Source organism: Anticarsia gemmatalis, chromosome 21, assembly GCF_050436995.1.
Source record: "Anticarsia gemmatalis isolate Benzon Research Colony breed Stoneville strain chromosome 21, ilAntGemm2 primary, whole genome shotgun sequence".
Taxonomy (NCBI): domain Eukaryota; kingdom Metazoa; phylum Arthropoda; class Insecta; order Lepidoptera; family Erebidae; genus Anticarsia; species Anticarsia gemmatalis.
In genome coordinates, this window is record NC_134765.1 from 1,389,506 (window position 1) to 1,410,613 (window position 21,108).

General features: G+C 34.0%; 1 protein-coding gene across 1 annotated transcript; it reads left to right on the top strand.

Annotated features, from left to right (window-relative positions):
* Positions 1-139: 139 nt before the first annotated feature.
* alphaSnap (Alpha-soluble NSF attachment protein) lies at positions 140-20,808 on the top strand. Its single transcript, XM_076128332.1, has 6 exons — positions 140-361; positions 3,340-3,536; positions 15,564-15,643; positions 16,483-16,668; positions 17,696-17,869; positions 18,235-20,808. Exons 1-6 carry the CDS (start codon positions 270-272, stop codon positions 18,382-18,384), a joined length of 879 nt encoding a protein of 292 aa, XP_075984447.1. The 5' UTR covers positions 140-269; the 3' UTR covers positions 18,385-20,808.
* Positions 20,809-21,108: the final 300 nt, after the last annotated feature.

Genomic DNA, 21,108 nt, shown 5'->3' on the forward strand with positions numbered 1-21,108 from the left:
ACAACATTGATAATACAAAAAAAGCATTATTTGGATTAAAAATCGTGTAGTATTGCCACGTATTACTAGACTCAAGTATTTTTATACGTTTCATCGTGAACGCGACCAAATCAATCTTGTAAGATTTTTGCGCTAGCAACACAAAATCAATCGATGACAGCGACGGATTTTCGCATTTCGTCGCTGACGACATTTTGTCAATAAATTGTAAAATTCAAGAAAATTTAGTAAACTTTACCTTAGTGAATAGTGTTAAATAAGCCACGAAGATGGCAGACAATGAACAGAAAGCTATGCAGTTAATGGCCGAGGCGGAGAAGAAATTGAGTTCATCGAAAACTTTCTTTGGATCACTTTTCGGGTGAGGACAATGAGTTGATCATTATTTTGTTGATATTGTTCTAATTACGACATCGTTAGTCTTTTTTAATCCTTCTTAATGAGTCAGTTCGAATTGTTAGCATGCCGCTTTTGTAATTATTTTCCGTAATTTTGCAAAATTATTCGCAAATGATATTTTCATTGTGTACTACTTAGTCCGGCCAGGTTGCCTAATTGAAAGTATTGTTAGCTATGGAAATAATTAAACAGTGTTCGTACTGTATTCCTGGGCCTCAATGTCGGTTTTTGTTTAGCGATGACTAATGATTACGCCTAGAACAGAGAAAATGATTCACGAATGATCCATTCCTTCTAATTAGTTTCGTCTCGTGAATGATGAGGTGTTATTTTATATCCAAAAATCTTAAAATGTACATTATTATGCAGCGCCTTAGGTTACTCCATACCACGTTTTTTTGCGATAGTCATAGGCAGTAGTTTACAGCTGAGTACTGAGATTCTAATTAGAAATTATATATGTACAATCTCTTATGTTTGTTTCTAAAATTAGCTGCATAGTACAATAGGTGTTACTGTAGCAATAAGAACCTTATTGTTACAGCAAATAATAATGTAGTTTCCTTTAGAAATACCAATGGGTAATGTTATATTGAATACACATGAATAAAACTGGATTAGAAGTATTTTACAGTTTAATTTTAAAAACATGAAAAGTAGTACAATTAAGGGTAGGGGATGTGATAAGTTAATTATACCTTTGTAAAGTCATATAGTTATTAGAATTATTCCAGCACTTTGGCAAAATGGATAGTCATTCACTCATACACTCACTAGGTAATTTACAAATATGAATATTCTTGTTATAATTAGTGCTTACATGTCTCCTAGCATGATTTCCTAAGTCCTATATTCTTCTTTATGTTATGCCATCAAGTCAAAAGTACATGAGATAGTCTAAAATTCAGTATTATTCTACATGTCTATTGCTGTATATACCAATTTGCTTTGCATAGTACCAAATGACTTCGGTATTTCTAAAATGGTTGAACATGCAACATTATCTAATGCAGAAAAAACAGCCTGACAACTATGTAACTAATATACTCTCAAACACTGATAACAATATAAATAACTTACTTACTATACATAATAATATCACACCTTTTACTCCTCGGGGTAGGCAGAGACCTAATAACTAACTCCTACTAACTACTAACCAAATAACTACTTGGTACTTGGTACGGTCCTTACAAACTTCCCTCACATCATTCACATGCATACATCTAATAATAACAATATGAAGAAGTATTAATATATTATTATGATCTAAGTTAAAACTCCACATATCATAATAATATTACCTAATTTATTCAATAAAATTCAAATGTGTGGTCTAATTTACATACATAATTGTTAGAATAACTTCTTCAGCCAATTTGTAGAGTTCATTTTACTTAATTATGTTTATTCAGTGTCTATTGACTGGGACATTCTTTGTGTGCCTTTGTTGAATAAAACCTCTTTCATTGAGTTGTTTGAACACTAATTTGGATTTGTAATAGAAATAGATAGGGTTTTTATAAAGGCTAAGGTTTTGTTAGTGATATGTACAGAGAGAGTTGGTGGTTTTACTCTCAGTTTCTGAGTACATTTAGCGGTAGTTTATCTATTAAATAGTGTTTTTTTGTGAGTTTTAACGCTATTGAATTGATAAACTGCCGCTAAATGTACCTCAGAAACCGGGGGTTAATCTTTAATGTGATGGAAGGGAGGCTGTATTTATTAGTTAGGGATAGTGTTGAATTGTGACCTTGACTGAAGACTAAAAGATAAAGTATTTAATGTGATGTCCTTGTCCTAACTAATGTACCTAATTTAAAGATCTGATTAGGAATTATCTTTATTAAAGCCACATAAAAAATCTACCTATTTTTATATAATGAGAGTCATTGCTTTTTTATAGATAAGAATTCATAATTAAGTTTAATTATTTATTGATTTATAAAGCTAAATAAAAAAACTAATTAGAAGAGTCTTTGGTCTCAGAAAGTGCTTTATACACAAGTACACAGCACATGGCAAAAATAGCATCAAATAAAATAAAACATCTTTTTTAATTTGATTGCCCCATAAGCTACCTCTTGTAATAGAAATACTCATAAGTACATAAAATTAGGTACTATAAATATTTCAACTTTTAAACTAATAAATACATACATTAGACTGCTTTTATGCTCTATCCTTTTCTCATTATCTTAATAAGATAGAGATGTGTGAAAGCTTAAACCCTTAGAGAATGTTGTAGCGCTATTTACGACTTTTAGTGGGTACTCAACATTTATATTGCGTTCTTTATGGCGTGTCAAAGATTAGAAGAGAATCTAATAATATTTGAACTAGATATTTTAGCAATTCTTTAGGGGATAGTGAAAATAATGCCTTTGTAGTTTTATAGGTATGCTGATGTAGTATTTTAACTTTTCCTATGGTACTATGTTACTGCTGGACTAAGTTCTGTGTCTGTCTATTACAGATGATGATTGTAGCATCAGGCAGAATTATTTGTTATTTGTCATGAATGTACATATTCGTTCATGGCTTAAAAGGCCTATGGACTGTGGAGTCAGACCTTACTAGTTTGACCATGTGATGTACTCAACTTTAGTTTGTTAAAAATCATATAATACACCTAGTTTTATTCACCAAAACACAAATATTTATGTTAATCTCATATCTACAAGGAAAATATCAAATAAGCTTCAATAATACAATGTGTTGTTTACCTTTTATATTTGGGAGAATCATTTTTGGACACACGGAATGTTATTTCGTACATATTTCAAAACAATATTAGTATAGTATCAGAATTAAGATTTGGCCTTGTTTTCTAGTATTGAAAATTTGGTTTTTGAAATTTAGAAGGGAACTTATATTACACCTTGTTGCGCCACTTTTCTGGCTACGTCTTGACCTGTAAATCATAAATAATTTGTCCAGGGGTTCATCAAAAGTCGAAGATGCGGTCGACTGCTACCTCCGGGCGGCGAACCTGTTTAAAATGGCCAAGAAGTGGGCGCAGGCAGGCCAGGCGTTCTGCAGCGCTGCTCAGCTTCATCTGAAGGCTGGAGTCCGCCATGATGCCGCTACCAACTTCGTTGACGCGTCCAACTGTTACAAGAAGTGCGATCCTAATGGTGAGTTGGACTGTTTTCTTTTTAACAACTCAAAACTTCTTCGAGAGAGCAGTGACAGTTGTGTGGTATAAGCATTTCCATCCTCGCAAGTGGTCAAGAAATACGGCCTAAAACAACACACCTAGAACCTTCCGAGTTATGTGCCAATATTAGAAACAATTTCTGCTTGTTATAATGGTGATGAAATGTGAGAGAACTTAGGCTTAGGTGACAGGACATTTGCTCAAAAGCAAAGATTTTTCGTGCTCTGCCGACCATTTCCTGTAATAAACCCTAACCATAGAGTGCTCTGGGATAATGGTATAATGAAACTTTATTTTGGAGAAAGAACTCGTACACCTAATTGGTTCTGTCGTTTCGGAAACATCAGACAACACTTTACCACATTACCACATTATATACCTACTTTCGTTATAGTCTTTTACTTCTGGGTTGAGGAAGGGGTTAAGCTTTCAGTCCTCCACTATTACCAAGTGCAGCGACTTTTCACTCCTTTGAGAACTGTTTAAAGAACTCAGAGAGTTTATTCCTTCACCGTAAGAACAGTATATAACTATTTTATTTACACCGCCCTAGCCTATGGTTGAAACCCTGGATCGTCATCTTTGTTCATGTTGAAATTCATCAACATCGAATGCAGTGTTATCACCCTGAAAGCGTAAAAGATGGACTGACAGACTTGCATTTACGACTACAATATTAGTACAGTTACCTAGATTAGAATTGCCCATCACTGTACGTTTCAGATTTTCTCCTATCAATATGGTTAGCAAACTAACTGGCCCATTTACTAATGAGCGTTTCCTTTGTTTGTTAATTAATCACCGCAATATCGAGTATTGACTCCACTCTGATGGCTATTCACCTTTTTCTAAATAAACCGTTAGCAGTCCTCGTTTCATTTGTTATTTTTGTTCATTGATGTTTTTTATGTAAAGCATTCGTATATAATACATACATGAATATTGGTAAGTTATCGAATAGGGTTCGATTCCCTGATGTAATTAATAATAGGTATATTTTTTCGGCATTTGCTCTGTCTTTTTGCTGCAAAAGCCGACCCCCGTGGCGCAGTGGTTAATGTGGTCGTCACGCCATTATCTTTGCGGTTTCGGCCAGGTTGTGAGTTCGATTCCTACATTGAACAATTATTTGTGGGATCCACAAATAGTTATTTCGGGTCTGGTTGTACTTGTCCGTTGTTTGTATGTTTGTCAAAGCCGACACAAGAGCAATTCATAGTGCGGGAGTTGTTTATTTTAAAGAGTTGTCTTTTTAAAGCGCATAATATAATTGTTATACCCTTCGCAGGGAAAATACTTTGTAACTCGACTATAAAACTACCATTATTAAAATGTCTCGTCCTCTAGGGATGGAACCCTTTAATTGAAACGGTCACAAGTTACTCCTGCAATAAAATTAAACTGGGCCAATGTCCAGTGGGCCGGACGAATGCTTATCCGGCTACGAATCACCCTAATGGAAAACCGATGTACGAATTATTTGTAATATTTTGCGTATTATAATATACAAATATTTTTCTATCTGACGCCAACTCAATCATCTGCAATAGGTGGACACAGGCCGATGATGATGAAGTTGATAATATTTATGTACGAAACTTTTATTTTCTTTAATATTAACAAGAAAACAATATCACATTTCTTTCAAGCAAATTCGAGATAGACACAGTTAACAAGTAGCTTGGTATGATAAATGACAATGAACAAGTGTCATTTAGTAAAAAACTTACATTGAAACAAATATTTATGTAATCCATGAAAACTGTTTAGTCTGGTTTATTTATATTATGTTAAACTCTCCGTCTCCATGCATGCAAATTGCATTCGTAATCTGTGCTTTAAGTGCGAGATTTGAACTGAAAAGAATACGCATAAGGCCGACAAATGTCACGTGCACATTTCTCTTTTTCTTTGGAGATTTTTTACAACATCAATGCTCCGAAATCTACATTTAGAAAAATCTTCGTTCTTTTTGCGTACTTCCCATTTAATCATCGTTATTTTGATAGCAGCATTCATCTAACTGCAGGTCATAAACCTTTCCCAAGTTAATATTAAACGCCCCGTGGTTTAATTTATCTGAACCCGGCTCGAGTGCAGTGATGCGGTTTCATATACATACGTTATGACGTCATGCCTCTAATTCAGCTACACTTGTAATTAATAAGTCTGGAGTTTCTGATGTTTTGATTATAATTTAGTGGCTGTGTGTGATATTTATATGAACACGAAAAAGTTGCGGGAAATAGATTAGTAGAGTTAACGTTTTTTTCTGAAAAATTGAATGAAAACTTGTATTGTATGTAACTTGTATTTAAATTGCAAAATTCGAGTCGGTTCCGCTTTTGAACAACTAAACCGATTTTAATGTAATTTAGTGTGGAGAGTAGGTATAGATCCGGATCGAAATATCGTAATTATTTTTCAAAAATCCTTAACTCCCAATTGAGTAGATAAACTACCGCTAAATGTTCAGAAACCGGGGTAAATGGGTGGAGTTAGGGATGAAACCTTGTTCATAATATGTAGAGTCGCACTGGTCATGTACTGAAAATATTTGTGTATAATTAATCTTGCAGTCAGAAAATTTCTAATCACGATCGCTTAACAACAGCAATTTTATTATCGTTTCTTTACAAAGCAATTAAACCTATGACAAAATCCTTTACAAAAATACCTATATGAAAAGCTTACGTACTCAAAGGCAATGTAAAACACGCTTGAAACATTTTACATCGGTCTTCAAAGAGCCATGCACGGCACGTTTCGTTCAAATTGAATAAGCGTACAGGTGAATGCAGTATTCCCCTGCTGACTCTCTCTCAATGTACATGCTTTTACTGGCAGCGATAAAGGTTGTTACGACTGGACAAAAGGTGTCAACTCCTATGGGAGATGCTTGTGGATTTTATATTACGTTTAGTTTATAGTACTATAATTTCTTATTTGGTATTTTGCTTCTTTGACTAATACTCGATTGGGGGGTTTATCACATATTTCAGTTGACAACTAGTTGAAAGCCATTATGTTGTGCATTGTTTTCTACCTTAGATTATAGTGATTGACATGTTACGGGAACGCAGCAATGTACTGAACAGTGACCATCAATTTGACATACATTAGTATTCAACTGAGATACGCGATAAGCCCGCTGGTATTGGAACCTTGAAAAATATTTTTGTATGTTTAACTGTGAATCATTTTTAATGTCAGAGGTTTTTCCTTTCTTGTTATATCTTAGAAAATCTTAATTTTAGTCTGATGTTAATCATTATCATCATCGTCATCATGTCGGCTAGAATATTATGTTCTATGCTGGGCATAGGCCAAAACGATGACTTTTTATCCAACGGACTTCAGTGACCTTTTATGAGGCCCGTAGCATATGATATAATACAAATACAATTTCTATTTAATGATCCGATTTGAGATAGAACATGGTTAGAAAAAAATACTACGTTCGTAGGGCGTATTTCTAAAGGCGTAGGCAGAGGTGTACTAATCACATCTACGTTTGAGTTCCACGTGTAGGCGAAGCAATTGCTATATTCTGGGCACCGGGTAGGTATAAACGAAAAAACAAAGCTACGGACTCAAAGTATCACTTGATACAAAGAACTGATATTCCTACTAATATTATTTATGAGAAAGTTTGTTTAGATGTATGTATGTTTGTTACTCTTACATGCAAAAACTACTGAATGGATCTTTATGAAATTTGGCACACAGATAGTTTATACCTTTGATTTTTCCCCGGGAAATGTTTTCACTCGTACGAAGTCGCAGGGCTGAACCTTGTATTAATATAAACCAATTACGGCAAAGGACAAATGTGAATTACTCAGAAATCGAAACTGATACCAACCCATTTGTGGTCACAAACATCCGTAGTGTTTTGTTATTCGATACCCGTATGTGTAGACCCGGATATATTTGTGTTATCGACAGATTTACGTGTATTACCCGTGATTTATATGTTTGAAAAGGCTCTCCCGAGCCGGGGATTTTCTATCGATATTTTGAGGCGCTCATCGGTTAGTAAACGATCATGAAGTTACTTTGATGCTAATAGTCCATAGATGGGTAGCCACTTGGTGGAACTTGAGTTAAAAGTTTCCTTCAGTTCACGTTAACATTTGATTCGGTTGTTGTCAATTATGATAGTACTAAAGGCATATATTATTAAGAATTTCTGGCGGCTTAAATATTGTTGGCTTGAAATGGTGAACCACTAACCCTACTATAAATGGAAGGGTAATGACGACTTTAGTCAATTAGTGGTCTTGGTCATGAAATCATCGCTACTACTTCATGAGGTTGAGACTTTCAGATGGAGCAGATATTCATGTGACTTATAAATAGTAGTTACGGCTCTAGTTCTTCTTTGTATCCATCTTTTTTGTTACATTTTCAAAAGAGATAGCTACAAAAAGGTTGTATTTTAGAGTTTAACTCGAGAAGTTAGTGATTCCTTGCCTGCCAGTTCACGTTACTCCGACATGAGGTAAATTATGTTAGTGAGTTGTAAATGTGCAATGAGATACCTTAATTGGATGTGTGATTGATCGTTTCAAGTGTAGCTTCGTGTGGGAAAGGGGGAAGAGTTGAATACATCAATAATTCAGATAGAGTGTTTATTTTTGTAGATCCTTGGAATTTTAAGTTCTGTAATGTTCGAGTAGATCTTTTGTTTATTTATTTTGTTCATTATGACTGTATCGCTTTAAGTAGTTGAGCAGTCAATGTTGTATTTTATCTAAGTAGCTTAATTAGCAGCTAATACATTTTTTTATGTCCTCATGTTCATCAGTCCCGTCTGATTACTAAATTTTGGCTGTAGCAAAAAATATTGCATTGACGCAATCAAAATAAAGCCATTTCTGAAATTAACTTACCAGCTCCAAAAAATATTCAGACTTGTAATACAACTTTTTGGGACAGAAAACCTATTGGTCTAAAGATTTTTTATTTTATTCGACTAATTTGTGCAATGGGTCTGGATAAAATGGACATAAACAAAACGATGAAAACTGAAACGACGAAAATTGATTAAGTAGAATATATCCACGGGTCCAGTTGACTACAGTTTAATTTAACACTAGAACTACTAGGTATTAGTAACTCTCCACTCCTATTTGCGTCTTAAGTTCTTAAGAAATCGATATTCTACACAATAAGTAGAATTAGCTAAGCAGTATCTTGTACGGTGCTTGCTTATAAACTATTCATGCACTCGCTCGAGGAAGCGCCTCGTTTCAATATTGGTTTATTACTAAGAAAACTTTGAATTCTTATGATTGTATAGTTGCATTCGAAGTCGATATTGATACATTATTAATAAAACGAAGCAGTTCTCTATTACTACACTGTAAATTAAAAGTTATGTCCCCCACGTAACTTTATAATTACTGAATGGAAGTACGTACATAAGTATTAACCAACTAAGGTAAAATTTTGTGTACTTATTTTAAATTAAAGGCTTTCTCAACAGTACCCGACAGTAAAACTCCTGGCCTATCAGGGATAAAGTCTTATAACATTTTGTACACGCATCTTTAACGCGATGAGAATTTTAAAAGTTACGATTGTTTATAAAGTCTGATACCAAGACTGATAAAAGTCGTGCACCAAATAATGTACCATTAGTAAAAAAAATTCAACTTAAATCTGTAGCTTAACATTTTGGCCGATCACACCAGTAACCCCTTGAGTTTTACAATATGCGGTATACGAACGCACATAATCAAAGAAACATACAATTCCCTCCCCAAAAACGAGATTCATATCTGGAAGTCATATCAAGTCTTTATTCGAGACGTCCTGAGATTGGACGTGTGCCCTCCAGCTCACCAAAATCTTATTTCGATTTACTTATTATTCCAGCCTAGTATTCCTATAGAATAATACCAGTTATGATATTAGGTTATCTGGAACAACGAAGCTAAAACAATATAGAATTGTAGGTCGGAGTTTACTATCCCAGGCGGTATATGTGTCCATTTATTAGGCGTAAAGGAGTGAATACGCATGCAGTGCAATGAAAAAGTTGTATTTTATAACTAAATTTGGAATCAAGACGTTGTGTGTAGTGCCGTACTCGAATGCAGAAAACCTCACCTAAACGCTAAACTAGATAAAACAGGATGCAGTCTGAAAGTCTTTACAGTAACATATACAAGCACTCAATGTAGCCGACGGACTCTCGTCGCTAGTTCAGTCACTACAACAACGGTGCTACACTGAAAAATAAGCGTGACGGTATTGATAAAGAAAACCTCTCGAAGGTGAGTTGATAAATAACTTGAAAAGTGTGCTACTAATGTGGCATGTAATGTGTAAATTAACGTAAACAATTTAGGTAAAATGAGAAATATTAAAACACAATTGTTTCAAGTTGGAAAATGGAAAAAGTCCAAACCCAATTAAACTTAACTCATTTACTCATAACTAAACCAATCTTGGCCCAAAAAAATATTACGATGGACTCCAAATCCACATAAATTTGGGTCCATTCCAAAAACCCATACACGCATTAAATCCAAACAAGACGTGACAAGCAGATAGCATAAAACACCCTACATTTAACCCCACACTTTGCCCAGCAATGGGACACATACGGAATTAAGTAGTTGTATTGGTATTGGACGAAAGCCAAAATGTCTAGTTTGCGTTTAAGCCTAGAATTTTTAGCTCCAACATGCTATGAATTGTTGCAGACATAGTGACTGTGCCTAAATGCTAGATGGCTTTAGCTCTTCGAAATCTAGATCAATCATTAGCTGCCTTGTTTCGCAGTTTGTTGATAGGCTTTATGAATATAAATAGAAGCAATTAGCTAGAGTAGTTGCGCAATATTTTAATTCTTTCATTCTTCTTGTTTTTTTAACGCTGTGCTTTCATATTTTTTTATTTCGCCGCATAATATCTTGGTTAAATAAATGGTCAGCAAATAGCCGGGAATACTTGCAGTAATAACTTGAAACGAGAATTGTACAATAAAGATTTCCAAAATACATTCATAAGCTCGCGAGATTTCGCAGGATATGACGTAAAAAATCACCCCCGGGAGGGCAAGCCGTCCAATTATTTATTATTTTTCCGTTCCACTTCCCCCGAAATAGGTTTTCCTGTTCCCTAAGCTTCGTTTATTTAACAAGTTGCGAGGATTTCAAATGGATTTTTTATATTTTTGTCTGAATATGGGTTGAATATATTTATTTTAAAGTGTTGATTGTTTAAGTCTGTTGAGATCTTTGTTCTTTTTCTATTTAACTATTCTGCTTTAATGTCATAGCAATTCACTCTCGGGACTTTGTTCAATACGTCCCCAAAAGGAGACTGGAGTTTAACGTGCCCGAATAATAGCATTAGGCTGGCCCTATTATGCGGTATAAAAATAAATGACAATATATAAAAAAAATAACAGATATTTTTAAGGGCAATAGAAAAGACAAAGCCTAATTAGGCTTGCTACACACATATTCGGGTCGGCAAAATTACCGAACAACAAAATCGCATCGACTCACTTGTTTCGGCTTGTGCCGGTCGGGTTCATCTACACATATTCGGTTTTGCCGATTAATGCCGAACCGCATATATGTGTAGCAAGCTTGACTGCTTGCAATATCGCTCAGACTGTTCTGATATGTTTATAATAGTCAAACACGAGTTATAAACATCAATTGACACGTTATTAGTTCAAAGACTTCTGGCGTATCGCCACGGTTGTTAATATTGATTTTATTTTACAGAACACTGTATAGATTTTAATCTCGTTTTACTGTTTGTTGTAGAAAATTTTGATACTCTGAAAAGGTATTTTGTTTTGGCCCTAAGAATAAAACGCTAGATGAGAAATTAATAGAATATTTTACGTTGCAGTCGTATTACTTGCAATTTGGATTTTACAGTCCATGCTTGGTGTTTGATGGGTTTGCAAAGACTCGTGCGACTAGATTAATGCAAGTCTTTTTTAAAAATAAGATCCTTGTTTGAACTAAACATGAAGTCTCGGGATTGATTCCCGGGTCGGGAAAAGTATTTGTCTTTTCTAATTTATTTTAGACTATTACTTTATAGTAACTTCACTTTAGTTACGTGTTCTGTTAATGGTAACAGGGTTGCCCCATATTACATAGAATTAACGATATTAATGGTCAAAAGAGGGTGTACAACTCTATCTAAACCTGGTAGCATAGGCGTGATATTATGTATGTATAAAACTTTGTTTAATATAACAAGGAATGAAGGCGAAGTATAGTTCTTAGTAAGTTGAGTAAACCGCTATCATTATTCATAGACTAGTTTAATCTAACAAAATGCATAGCCTAGACGTTGACCTAATTCTTCGAAGCACTTGTCACTAGATACCAGCGAAGGCTGTGACAGATAGTCACTTGAAGGAGACAATTTACATTTAAAACGAGCTAGTTTAATGGAAAGTCGTTTATGTATACGTAAAAGACATTACACCTGAACAAGTAAGAAAACTCGTAAAGATAGAGTTAATATTATTGCACATAATGCTCCATTTATACAGTAGAAAAACCATTTATACACAACAATTAAGGGATATAAGAAATATTATTTTATTAAAAAGTTCATGGTCATATCTGAAAAATAGACACTAAGAGCTACAATTTACAAAAAAAAAACCTTTTCTTTTTTAGTTCCACGACCACGACGATAGAGTTACAACTCGTTGAAAACCACCCTAAAATTTGGGGCTTTTCATATCCCTTAATATTTTTACTAGTGTAATTGTAAAACACGGAATAAGCACTACAAGCTGTTATTTTTGTATTTCGGTTGTGTGTTGTTTTTTTTTGTTTGTACGGAAGCGGTCTGCTTATGCACGCTATTTTTGTGTTTGTACTGTTATAGAACTTACTTTACAAGATACATATCTAAAGAAACCCTTATTATGCTGTTACTACAAGGTTTTTATTTTAGTTGTAATGTGAGTAGGGGTCGACCTTGTTGCTATTGTAATAGAAACCAATCTATCAACAGATCTGTTCTTAAAATTGTCTTCATCCTTTCAAATAGCTCGATCTCCCACAATTACGGTTCTTTGGGTTTCCCACAAACTATGTCGTAGCTACAATTGCCTCTTTTCCCTGTCATTCGCCCTAAAAAAACACATTTTCAGTAACTTTATCCTTTTATAGGTTATGTGTTTAAGCCTCAAGATTTTCCTTCCCCACATGCAAGAAAAGAGTAATTTTAGTAGTAATGCTAATGCTCCAGTTTCTGCTTTGTTTACCTATTACTAGCCCACTGCTGGGCAAGGGTCTCCTCCTGAACTTCTCTGATTAATCCTGGTTTAAGGCCTTTGCATGTCCTCAAAAAAATGTGTTAGAGAAATTTTAGGCAGGCAAGGTTTCATCACTATGTTTACCTTCGCCGTTAGAACAAGTTATTAATAATTTTCTAAATCAAATCGTTACATAATTTAGAAATGTTATTAATTTTCTTTTATAATACTGAAACCTCGCTCCATTTGAAATCGACACCATTTTGCTTTTAAAAATATTTGGTTACGTCAAACTCCTGACCTTTTTAAGTCCCATCAAATTGTATTATTACCCAAATACACGCTCATTTCACATTCACACCTACAATGAATACTTTGCTGTTTTTTTTTGTTATTTAACTCTAGAGTCGTAAATATAAAACACTAGCTCTTACCCGCGGATTCGTCCGCAGATTTCTGAGGTAAATATTCTGGTTATAAGCTATCAGTGTACCAAATTTCATTAAAGTACGTCCATTCGTTTTTACGTGAAAGAAAATACAAACATACATATGTACATGGATCTATCTTCTAATAATATAGAATATAGGTATTACACTATATGTTTACTTACCTACTGAATTTCATGTTTTGTTCGCAATACAGATAAGTCTGCTTGTGTTGAAAGATTCTCTTAGCCCAAATTTCAAAAGGCTCAATTCCAAAGTCGTTTCATTTATATACCACGGATTCTAACACTACTAAAAGGTGTTTTTCCAACCAAAACATTTCGTAATCCAGCAGTGTGTGGTAATCACGCTCTTAACGTTATCCATGCGAAAATTCACTGATAACGACCGATCATGTTCAAGGATGTGTTTACGTATTAACTTATCTAATATGTGTACATGTTGCGATATCTATATTAATATGGAAATGTTAGTATTTCTACGTGTTTATGTGCTATTAGAACCAAGTTTCAGGCTAAGTTTTGATGGCACTACACAGTTTGAAAACGAATTATCTGTAAACTAGGATAACTTTAATGAAATAAAAAATTATCATTGGTCTATGATTGTCTTACTTCTGGACAAGAATCTCCCGGAACAAGGGAGGGGTAAGTCCAGCATGAACATTGAAAAAAAAAAAAAATATATCAAAGCTTTTAAGAATAAGTATAGGGAAACTGAATGAAAAAATATTCTTCTAACTGAACCAGAAAACGATACGTTTAGATGTGGGATAATGATAACTGACAATCGTAATCTCTCATTTCAAAATCGTAAATCCAATATAAAAATATCGAATTGACTAACATTGAATCTTATTTTATTTTGTTTGTTGAAAAACGTCCTGTTTAAGAGTTTTTTTCAGTGTGTATTATTTTTAGAGGTTAAGTTAAATTGAATTTCGGTAATATATGTCTCTCCAGTAAAAAAATATTTTGTACTTACTTGTAGAATAATAACTGCTTATTTCAAGATTGTGTACTCGCCTAGTTTTTTATACAGTCTCAGCAAATGTTGCAAAATACAAGCGAATTCATCTCAGTTCCCAAACTTCTGCCAAGAATTTTAGGTCGTTCATCCGGCCTACATCTACATACAATTTTATAGAATCCGCTTTACTTAAAGTTGAACCTGATTAAGTTTTCGAAAGACTTGCTTCTATATAAAAGATTGGCATGTAAAGCCTTGCACATGTATTGATTCAGGCTTGTGGGTTAAGCAACTCTTAGCGCGATAATTCTGTAGATGGGTGACTCGGAGCGGATCCGTGCCTTGGAAGGCACGTAAAAATCAATCGCGGCTGTTTTCTATGAAGATAACAGTTGCTAAGCCATGAGAAAAGCCTTTCGGGCGGCTTGAACAACTTTGTTACTAGGCTGACCCACTAAGCATACGATAAAATAAAAAAAATAAACTCAGACATTCGACGGTATTGACACGATAAAGCTGTTAAAATAATTTGTTTGCACCCCATCGATATGATGTCATAAATGTCTATGCTAACTAAATGCTGTCTATGTTTTCTGTCTGACTTATTTATGTTATTTTTTTGCCCGTCTGGCTCCGGCATTGTAGGTGTTTCACAAGGACGTCTGCTGGCTCCCTTCTTATAACTTGTACTAATAACTTTTTTATTCCATTAAAAGTAGACTTAAATACTATCACTTATTAATAATATTACGAATTTTATACCCGAAGGTGTAGACAGGGTTTGAAAACACCCTCGTTTCGTCATATTCATTGTCAGGCCCATGTAATAGGGGGCAAGCTTATTGCCATATACCGAACAAAAATATTATTTACTATGTATCAGTTTATTCTATGTATATTATTGTATTTTATACGGTAAGACTAACTTACGCCGTCGCTCGCAGAAGTTTTAATTCGATTCTATTTCTACCAACACAGCTCTCGGTCGGTTGATTGCGTGAGAACTTATACAACACATTCAACAATATCAAGCCTTATTGCGCTAGTTTTGTTATTTGTTAAGACTTGGTTAGGAAAGTATACAATATTAACTCTATACGGAGTTGATTGCTGACGAGAGGAGCCTTGTAGCATTTATGAAAGAGATAGATGATAAAAATCAAATTATTTGCATGAGCTATCCAGATTTGAGTATGCATTTGTATTTATCCTTATAAATCACCGAATAAATCATGATTATAAGTCGCCAATGTATATTTAGACCTTTGACATTAAAGCCTATTCGAAGTTTGTTATAGAACTGTCGTAAATTAGATAAGTTTTGTTGCAGAGGCGGTGTCCTGTCTCCTGAAGGCGATCGAGATCTACACGGACATGGGCCGATTCACTGTTGCTGCTAAACAACATCAGGTAATTTAATATTGAAATACTTACTTGATTCACCAATTTTGAATACGTATCGGTTAATTTATCAGAGAGATTTTGGTAGGTCCTTATTTATTTTTTCTCCTAACGATTAGTTCATCCGACTCTTATCCAGAAGCTGCGCGACTAGTCATTCTTTATAGTGCTTGTTAGAAAAGAAGAAAGGTTGTAAATACAGAGTTATCATTCTTTAGCGACTAACGCCCGGTTTCTGAGTACATTTAGCGGTAGTTTATCTATTCAATAGCGTTTTTTTTTTGTATGAGTTTTGACGCTATTGAATAGATAAACTACCATTACACGTACCTCAGACACCGGGGGTTAGACTTGTAACATATTGTGTCTGTAATTTCAAGAAGAAGTTTAATCAAAATTCATATTCTAAGTTCGAAACAACAACATTAAACGGTAAAACTATCCAGTCACGTCCTTAATGGACCGTGTTACTTGTTTGTAACTCAAGTTGTGAAACAAATATTGTCTAGATACTTATTGATTTATGAGAGTCGAAGACAGCTTTCTGGAGTTGCTAAAATTAGCCTACTACCACGCATTATTAAGGAAAAACACAATTATATTGTTTAATTTAGACTATAGTCTTAATTGACTGCCTCCGTGGCGCAGTGATTAAGATCACCACGCCGCTACCATTGCGTCGGGAGGTCATAGATTCAGTTCCGACATGCAACAATTTATTAGTGCGATCCAGAAATAATGTTTCGGGGCTGGTTGTACTTTGTATCCTTTGTTTATATGTTTGTAAAAATCTCCGCGATACAGGAGTAATTCAAAGCATAATTAAAAAAATACATTTTTTTTACCAGAATATAGCGGAGTTGTACGAGACCGAGTGCGTTGACCTCTCCCGAGCGATGCAGCACTACGAGCAGGCGGCCGACTACTTCCGCGGCGAGGAGTCCACCTCGTCGGCCAACAAGTGCATGCTGAAGTTGGCGCAATACGCCGCTCAGCTCGAACATTATGACAAGGCTATACAGATCTATGAGCAGGTAATTTAATATTTTGTAGATTTAAGTCAAGCTTATGATTGAGGTGTATGTTTCGAAATGGAATCTCAGATTACCTATTAGCGGAAACCTTAAAAACAGCACAGGGTAAAAGGGGCTCCATTATTTACTTATTCTGTCTTAATGTATGTTCAAAACCTGTAAGGGAAGAAGTTTTTTAGTTAATCAGTAAAGGGCCATGTATGTTGTGAAAGAAAGCATGTTATTTCTTGGGATAGGCTTCGCGACATTTCTTTACTTTTGAGATTATTATTATACAGTTTCAATATAATATATAGAAAAAACCAAATGTTCGCAGCCTTTACAATAAAATTTAGGTGTACCCCAAGCAAGGTACAACTTTAGGTCCTATATTTTTATCGCCTCAATACTATAATCCTTTATTATTAACATTTGGTATAAGGAGTTACTGACAGAATGGCAAGGTTAAATTGAAAAGCTTATAAAGACTTTACATATCATAAAACATTATGACTCTTGAGAACATAAGCAAAAGTGTATAAGTGTGCAAGTTTTTCGTTACTTGTCTTTATCTTGCCTTATCTATACTTAATATTATAAAGCTGAAGAGTTTGTTTGTTTGTTTGTTTGAACGCGCTAATCTCGGGAACTACTGGTCCGATTTGAAAAATTCTTTCAGTGTTAGATAGCCCATTTATCTAGGAAGGCTATATATCATCACGCTACGACCAATAGGAGTAGAGTACCAGTGAAAAATGTTACAAAAACTGGGAATATTATGATTTTCTTATGTGACGCAAGCGAAGTTGCGCGGGTCAGCTAGTTTATTATATTAATAAACCAATAACTTGGTTCTGCGCTAGAAAATCACAGATTTCAAAAGCAATTATCCCCTTAAATAAATTACAATTAGTAGTTATATATTTGATCACAAAATGAACTCTTGAGATAATTATTTTCTGTTCAATCAGGTCTTACTAGATACAGACACTAATGTAGAAAAGAAAGCTACATATACTAGTTTTAACTAATTTGTTTTAACTTCCAGATAGCGAAGTCATCTCTAGACAACAGCCTGTTGAAGTACAGCGCTAAGGAGTACATGTTCCGCGCGGCTCTGTGCCACCTCTGCGTCGACATACTGAACGCGCAGCACGCCGTCGAGAAGTACTGCGGACTGTACCCCGCCTTCGCTGATACTAGGGAGTGTAAGCTGATTAAAGTGAGTAGTTATATCTGCAGTAATCTTATTAAAGTCGAGAATTTGTATTTCTAGTGAGGAAACGGCGGATATAGCAAAATGGCAGAGGGTTCAGGACCTAGGCAATACACCAATGCCAGTTTAATAAGAAAAATATAGTTGGGAAGACACACAGAACAAATAGATGTTTCGACTACCCGTGACGAAGAAGACTACCCCTGTCTAATATTAAGTGTCACTTGAATTTCATATTATTATTCAAATTCATATTATAATTTTCTTTATATTAGAATTCGTCTCACAGGTTGACAAAATGTACTTGTAGTTTTGAGTACTTAATTAGGCATAATTCAGAAGATATTTCATTATTTTACTTCTATTTCCAGGAGCTGATCGAACACCTTGAAGAGCAGAACGTGGACGCGTTCACCGAGGCCGTGAAGACCTACGACAGCATATCCCGACTGGACCAGTGGTACACGACCATGTTGGTGCGCATCAAGAAACAGATCAACGATAACCCTGACCTGCGTTGAGTGATCGACGTGCCCCGCCCCGCGCCCGCCTGCCTCGTGTGAGTCCATATACCTTTAACGAATATTTATTTAGCCGAAATTTTGGTTTAAATGCTAAACGTTTAAAAACTTAATTTGTATTCAATCTTGTGTGAGTCCATATACCTTTAACAAATGTTTTATTTTATCCGAAATTTTGGTTTAAATGCTGAACTTAATGATGTTTTTTTTGTATTCAAAGATTGATTTTTAAAATTGCCTTGTGTAAGTCCACAGAAATTATATTTTTAATGCCAAACTTAATGATTTATTTTTTTTGTATTCAATCTTTGATTTTTAAATTTAGAATGTGTTCCAACTTGTCGATATATTTTTTTTTTGGGTAATATTCAAAGTGTTACCATGTCAAAATATTATTCAAATTAATAATATCCAATGTTATAATATCTACTTAACACAATAACACACATATTATCATAGTATTGTAATTTTATATTATTCTGTAATGAAGCAATAAAAGCTCAATGTAATAGATTGCTTGGAACACATAGCGGGCGGCGACGGGGGGCGATACAATGTTTCCTTTTTATCATAAACTCTGTAGCATATTTCATTATGCCTATTTCATTGTAACAGTTAGGCAAATAATGTCTGTGTTGCATTTTTTACAATTTTATATTATTCTCTTTAAATATCTAAAAGTATTGGCAATATTCGAAGATAATGAATGTCGTATCCTTAGCTACAATTATGGTGATATAGCTACGTCGTAGCTGCTACGAGTCCGTAGCATTTTGTCTTGCCCTTTAAAGATACGAAGGCTTTTCTTTTAGTTGAATGGCATAGATATTGACTGATAGAGATAAAATGTCCAGTAGCGTGATTCTCTACCACTATCGACTATCGTCAACCGGATAGCTGTCGAGAAAATTTTGTATGAAAATCTGATCAGCGCCTCTAGCGGGGGAAGTAAGAACTATTTTTGCGGTACATTTTAAATGTCAAACTCTCGATATTCGTTAGTACTGACTGGAGAGAATCGTCCTACAGTTTTCTGTCTTTGGTAATTAAATATATGATTTGATTTGGGTAGAATTATTCTATTAATCTTAGATATCAGAATATTGGAGTTTAATATTTATGGGATGTGTTCGTCTGATTGTTTTTTAAAGTTTTCAAAGTACAATATATTTGCAAAAAAGACATTATAATTGTAATAAAAATGTAACACAGACCGTTTAGTATTCAAGATTTAGTCTATATACCTAGATTGTAAGTCGGGAGAAAATCATTATCGAAAATGTATGTTATTGTTTATAATCTGTACGTTTGTACGGTAGAAATTAGAGCATTTTCTGTAAACAAAATATTATAACAAAGTTAAAACAGTATTTTGAAAATCCCATACAAAATATAGCTCCATAAAGAACTGTAGGTTTCATCTTACGCTCGTGAAATAATTACATCGATTTCAACTCTCGTTTGGTCAAAGGTTTATCAAATTTCGATACGATACTATCGAATTTCTATCGTTTAAATGTCAAACACACTATAGTGTTTGATATTAGTATGCACATAAGGATTACTAAAGTTTTGTTTGATAATAATTGACTGACCGAAATATTATGATGAACTTACAAAATACAGTGATTTGAATATTATAATCGAAGTTTTGTTTCGTGACAAGAAAATGCTCTAATTCATATCGAGTTTTCTTTCTACGCGCGGAATAAACTTATTTGAGTATATACTCATTGTTTATATATTATTTTTATTATGTATCGTGAAGACGTTTATTGTATATATTTATTTAAAGTTTAGTATTAGAATGAAAATGTCCCTGTACAATTTTTGTTTGAGTGGGAGTGGTAATGCCTGTTAGTAAAATTTATTTGTATTTCAAAATAAAATGTTTTCAGATTTGAAACATTTTATTTTCATACAAATCTTTATTATGGTTGACTATCTAATGCTTGAACAGTAAAATTACATATAAAATGAAGGTAGTTTGAAAATATATGAGTTGTTTTATGTAAAGATTTGTTTCAAATTTGGTACAGCATTTTTGTAGTAATATTACATTATGTAATGGTACTTCAGAATGTTGTAAAACTGCCATAAAGACAGTTCTATCTATCGTTTATTGAAATCGTTATCAAAATGTGTTGATTAGTTTATAAAAGATAATTTAATGTGAAAATCAGCGTGATTGTCTTATTTTGCATTCCTTGTTTATTTTTAACTGTATGATAAGTTAGAAATAAATTGTTTATTAATCTATAAAAAACCATAGACTTTATATAATGGCGTTATCACATCTCGTTTCCCATAAAGTTATTTGTAATGGGGCCTATTCTCATTTAGATTTAATAATTAATGTTTATAACATTTTATTTTGTTGTTGTAAATATCGTCTTGTTTCGTTAATAAATTTTATATTTTTAATTTCGATTTTATTTTTTTAGCCCTTTTTTGTTGGTTTTGGAGATAGTAATGTTTCACTCCCATATTTTAACCCCTAACTAGTTTGACGTGAACAAAATGAGTAGTTACATTAATAAGATTTGAATAAGAATTATTACGCACTGTTGATAGTTGCCAAACTACTTTTATTATCCCTTAGTATACGTACACGTATACGCACGTATTCGTTCATTTCTCGGGATGCATTGAAGTGCTCTATTCCAACCATTGCAGAAAATAAGTTAAATGGTAACAAGACAGTGTGCAATAAGTCTAAAAAGC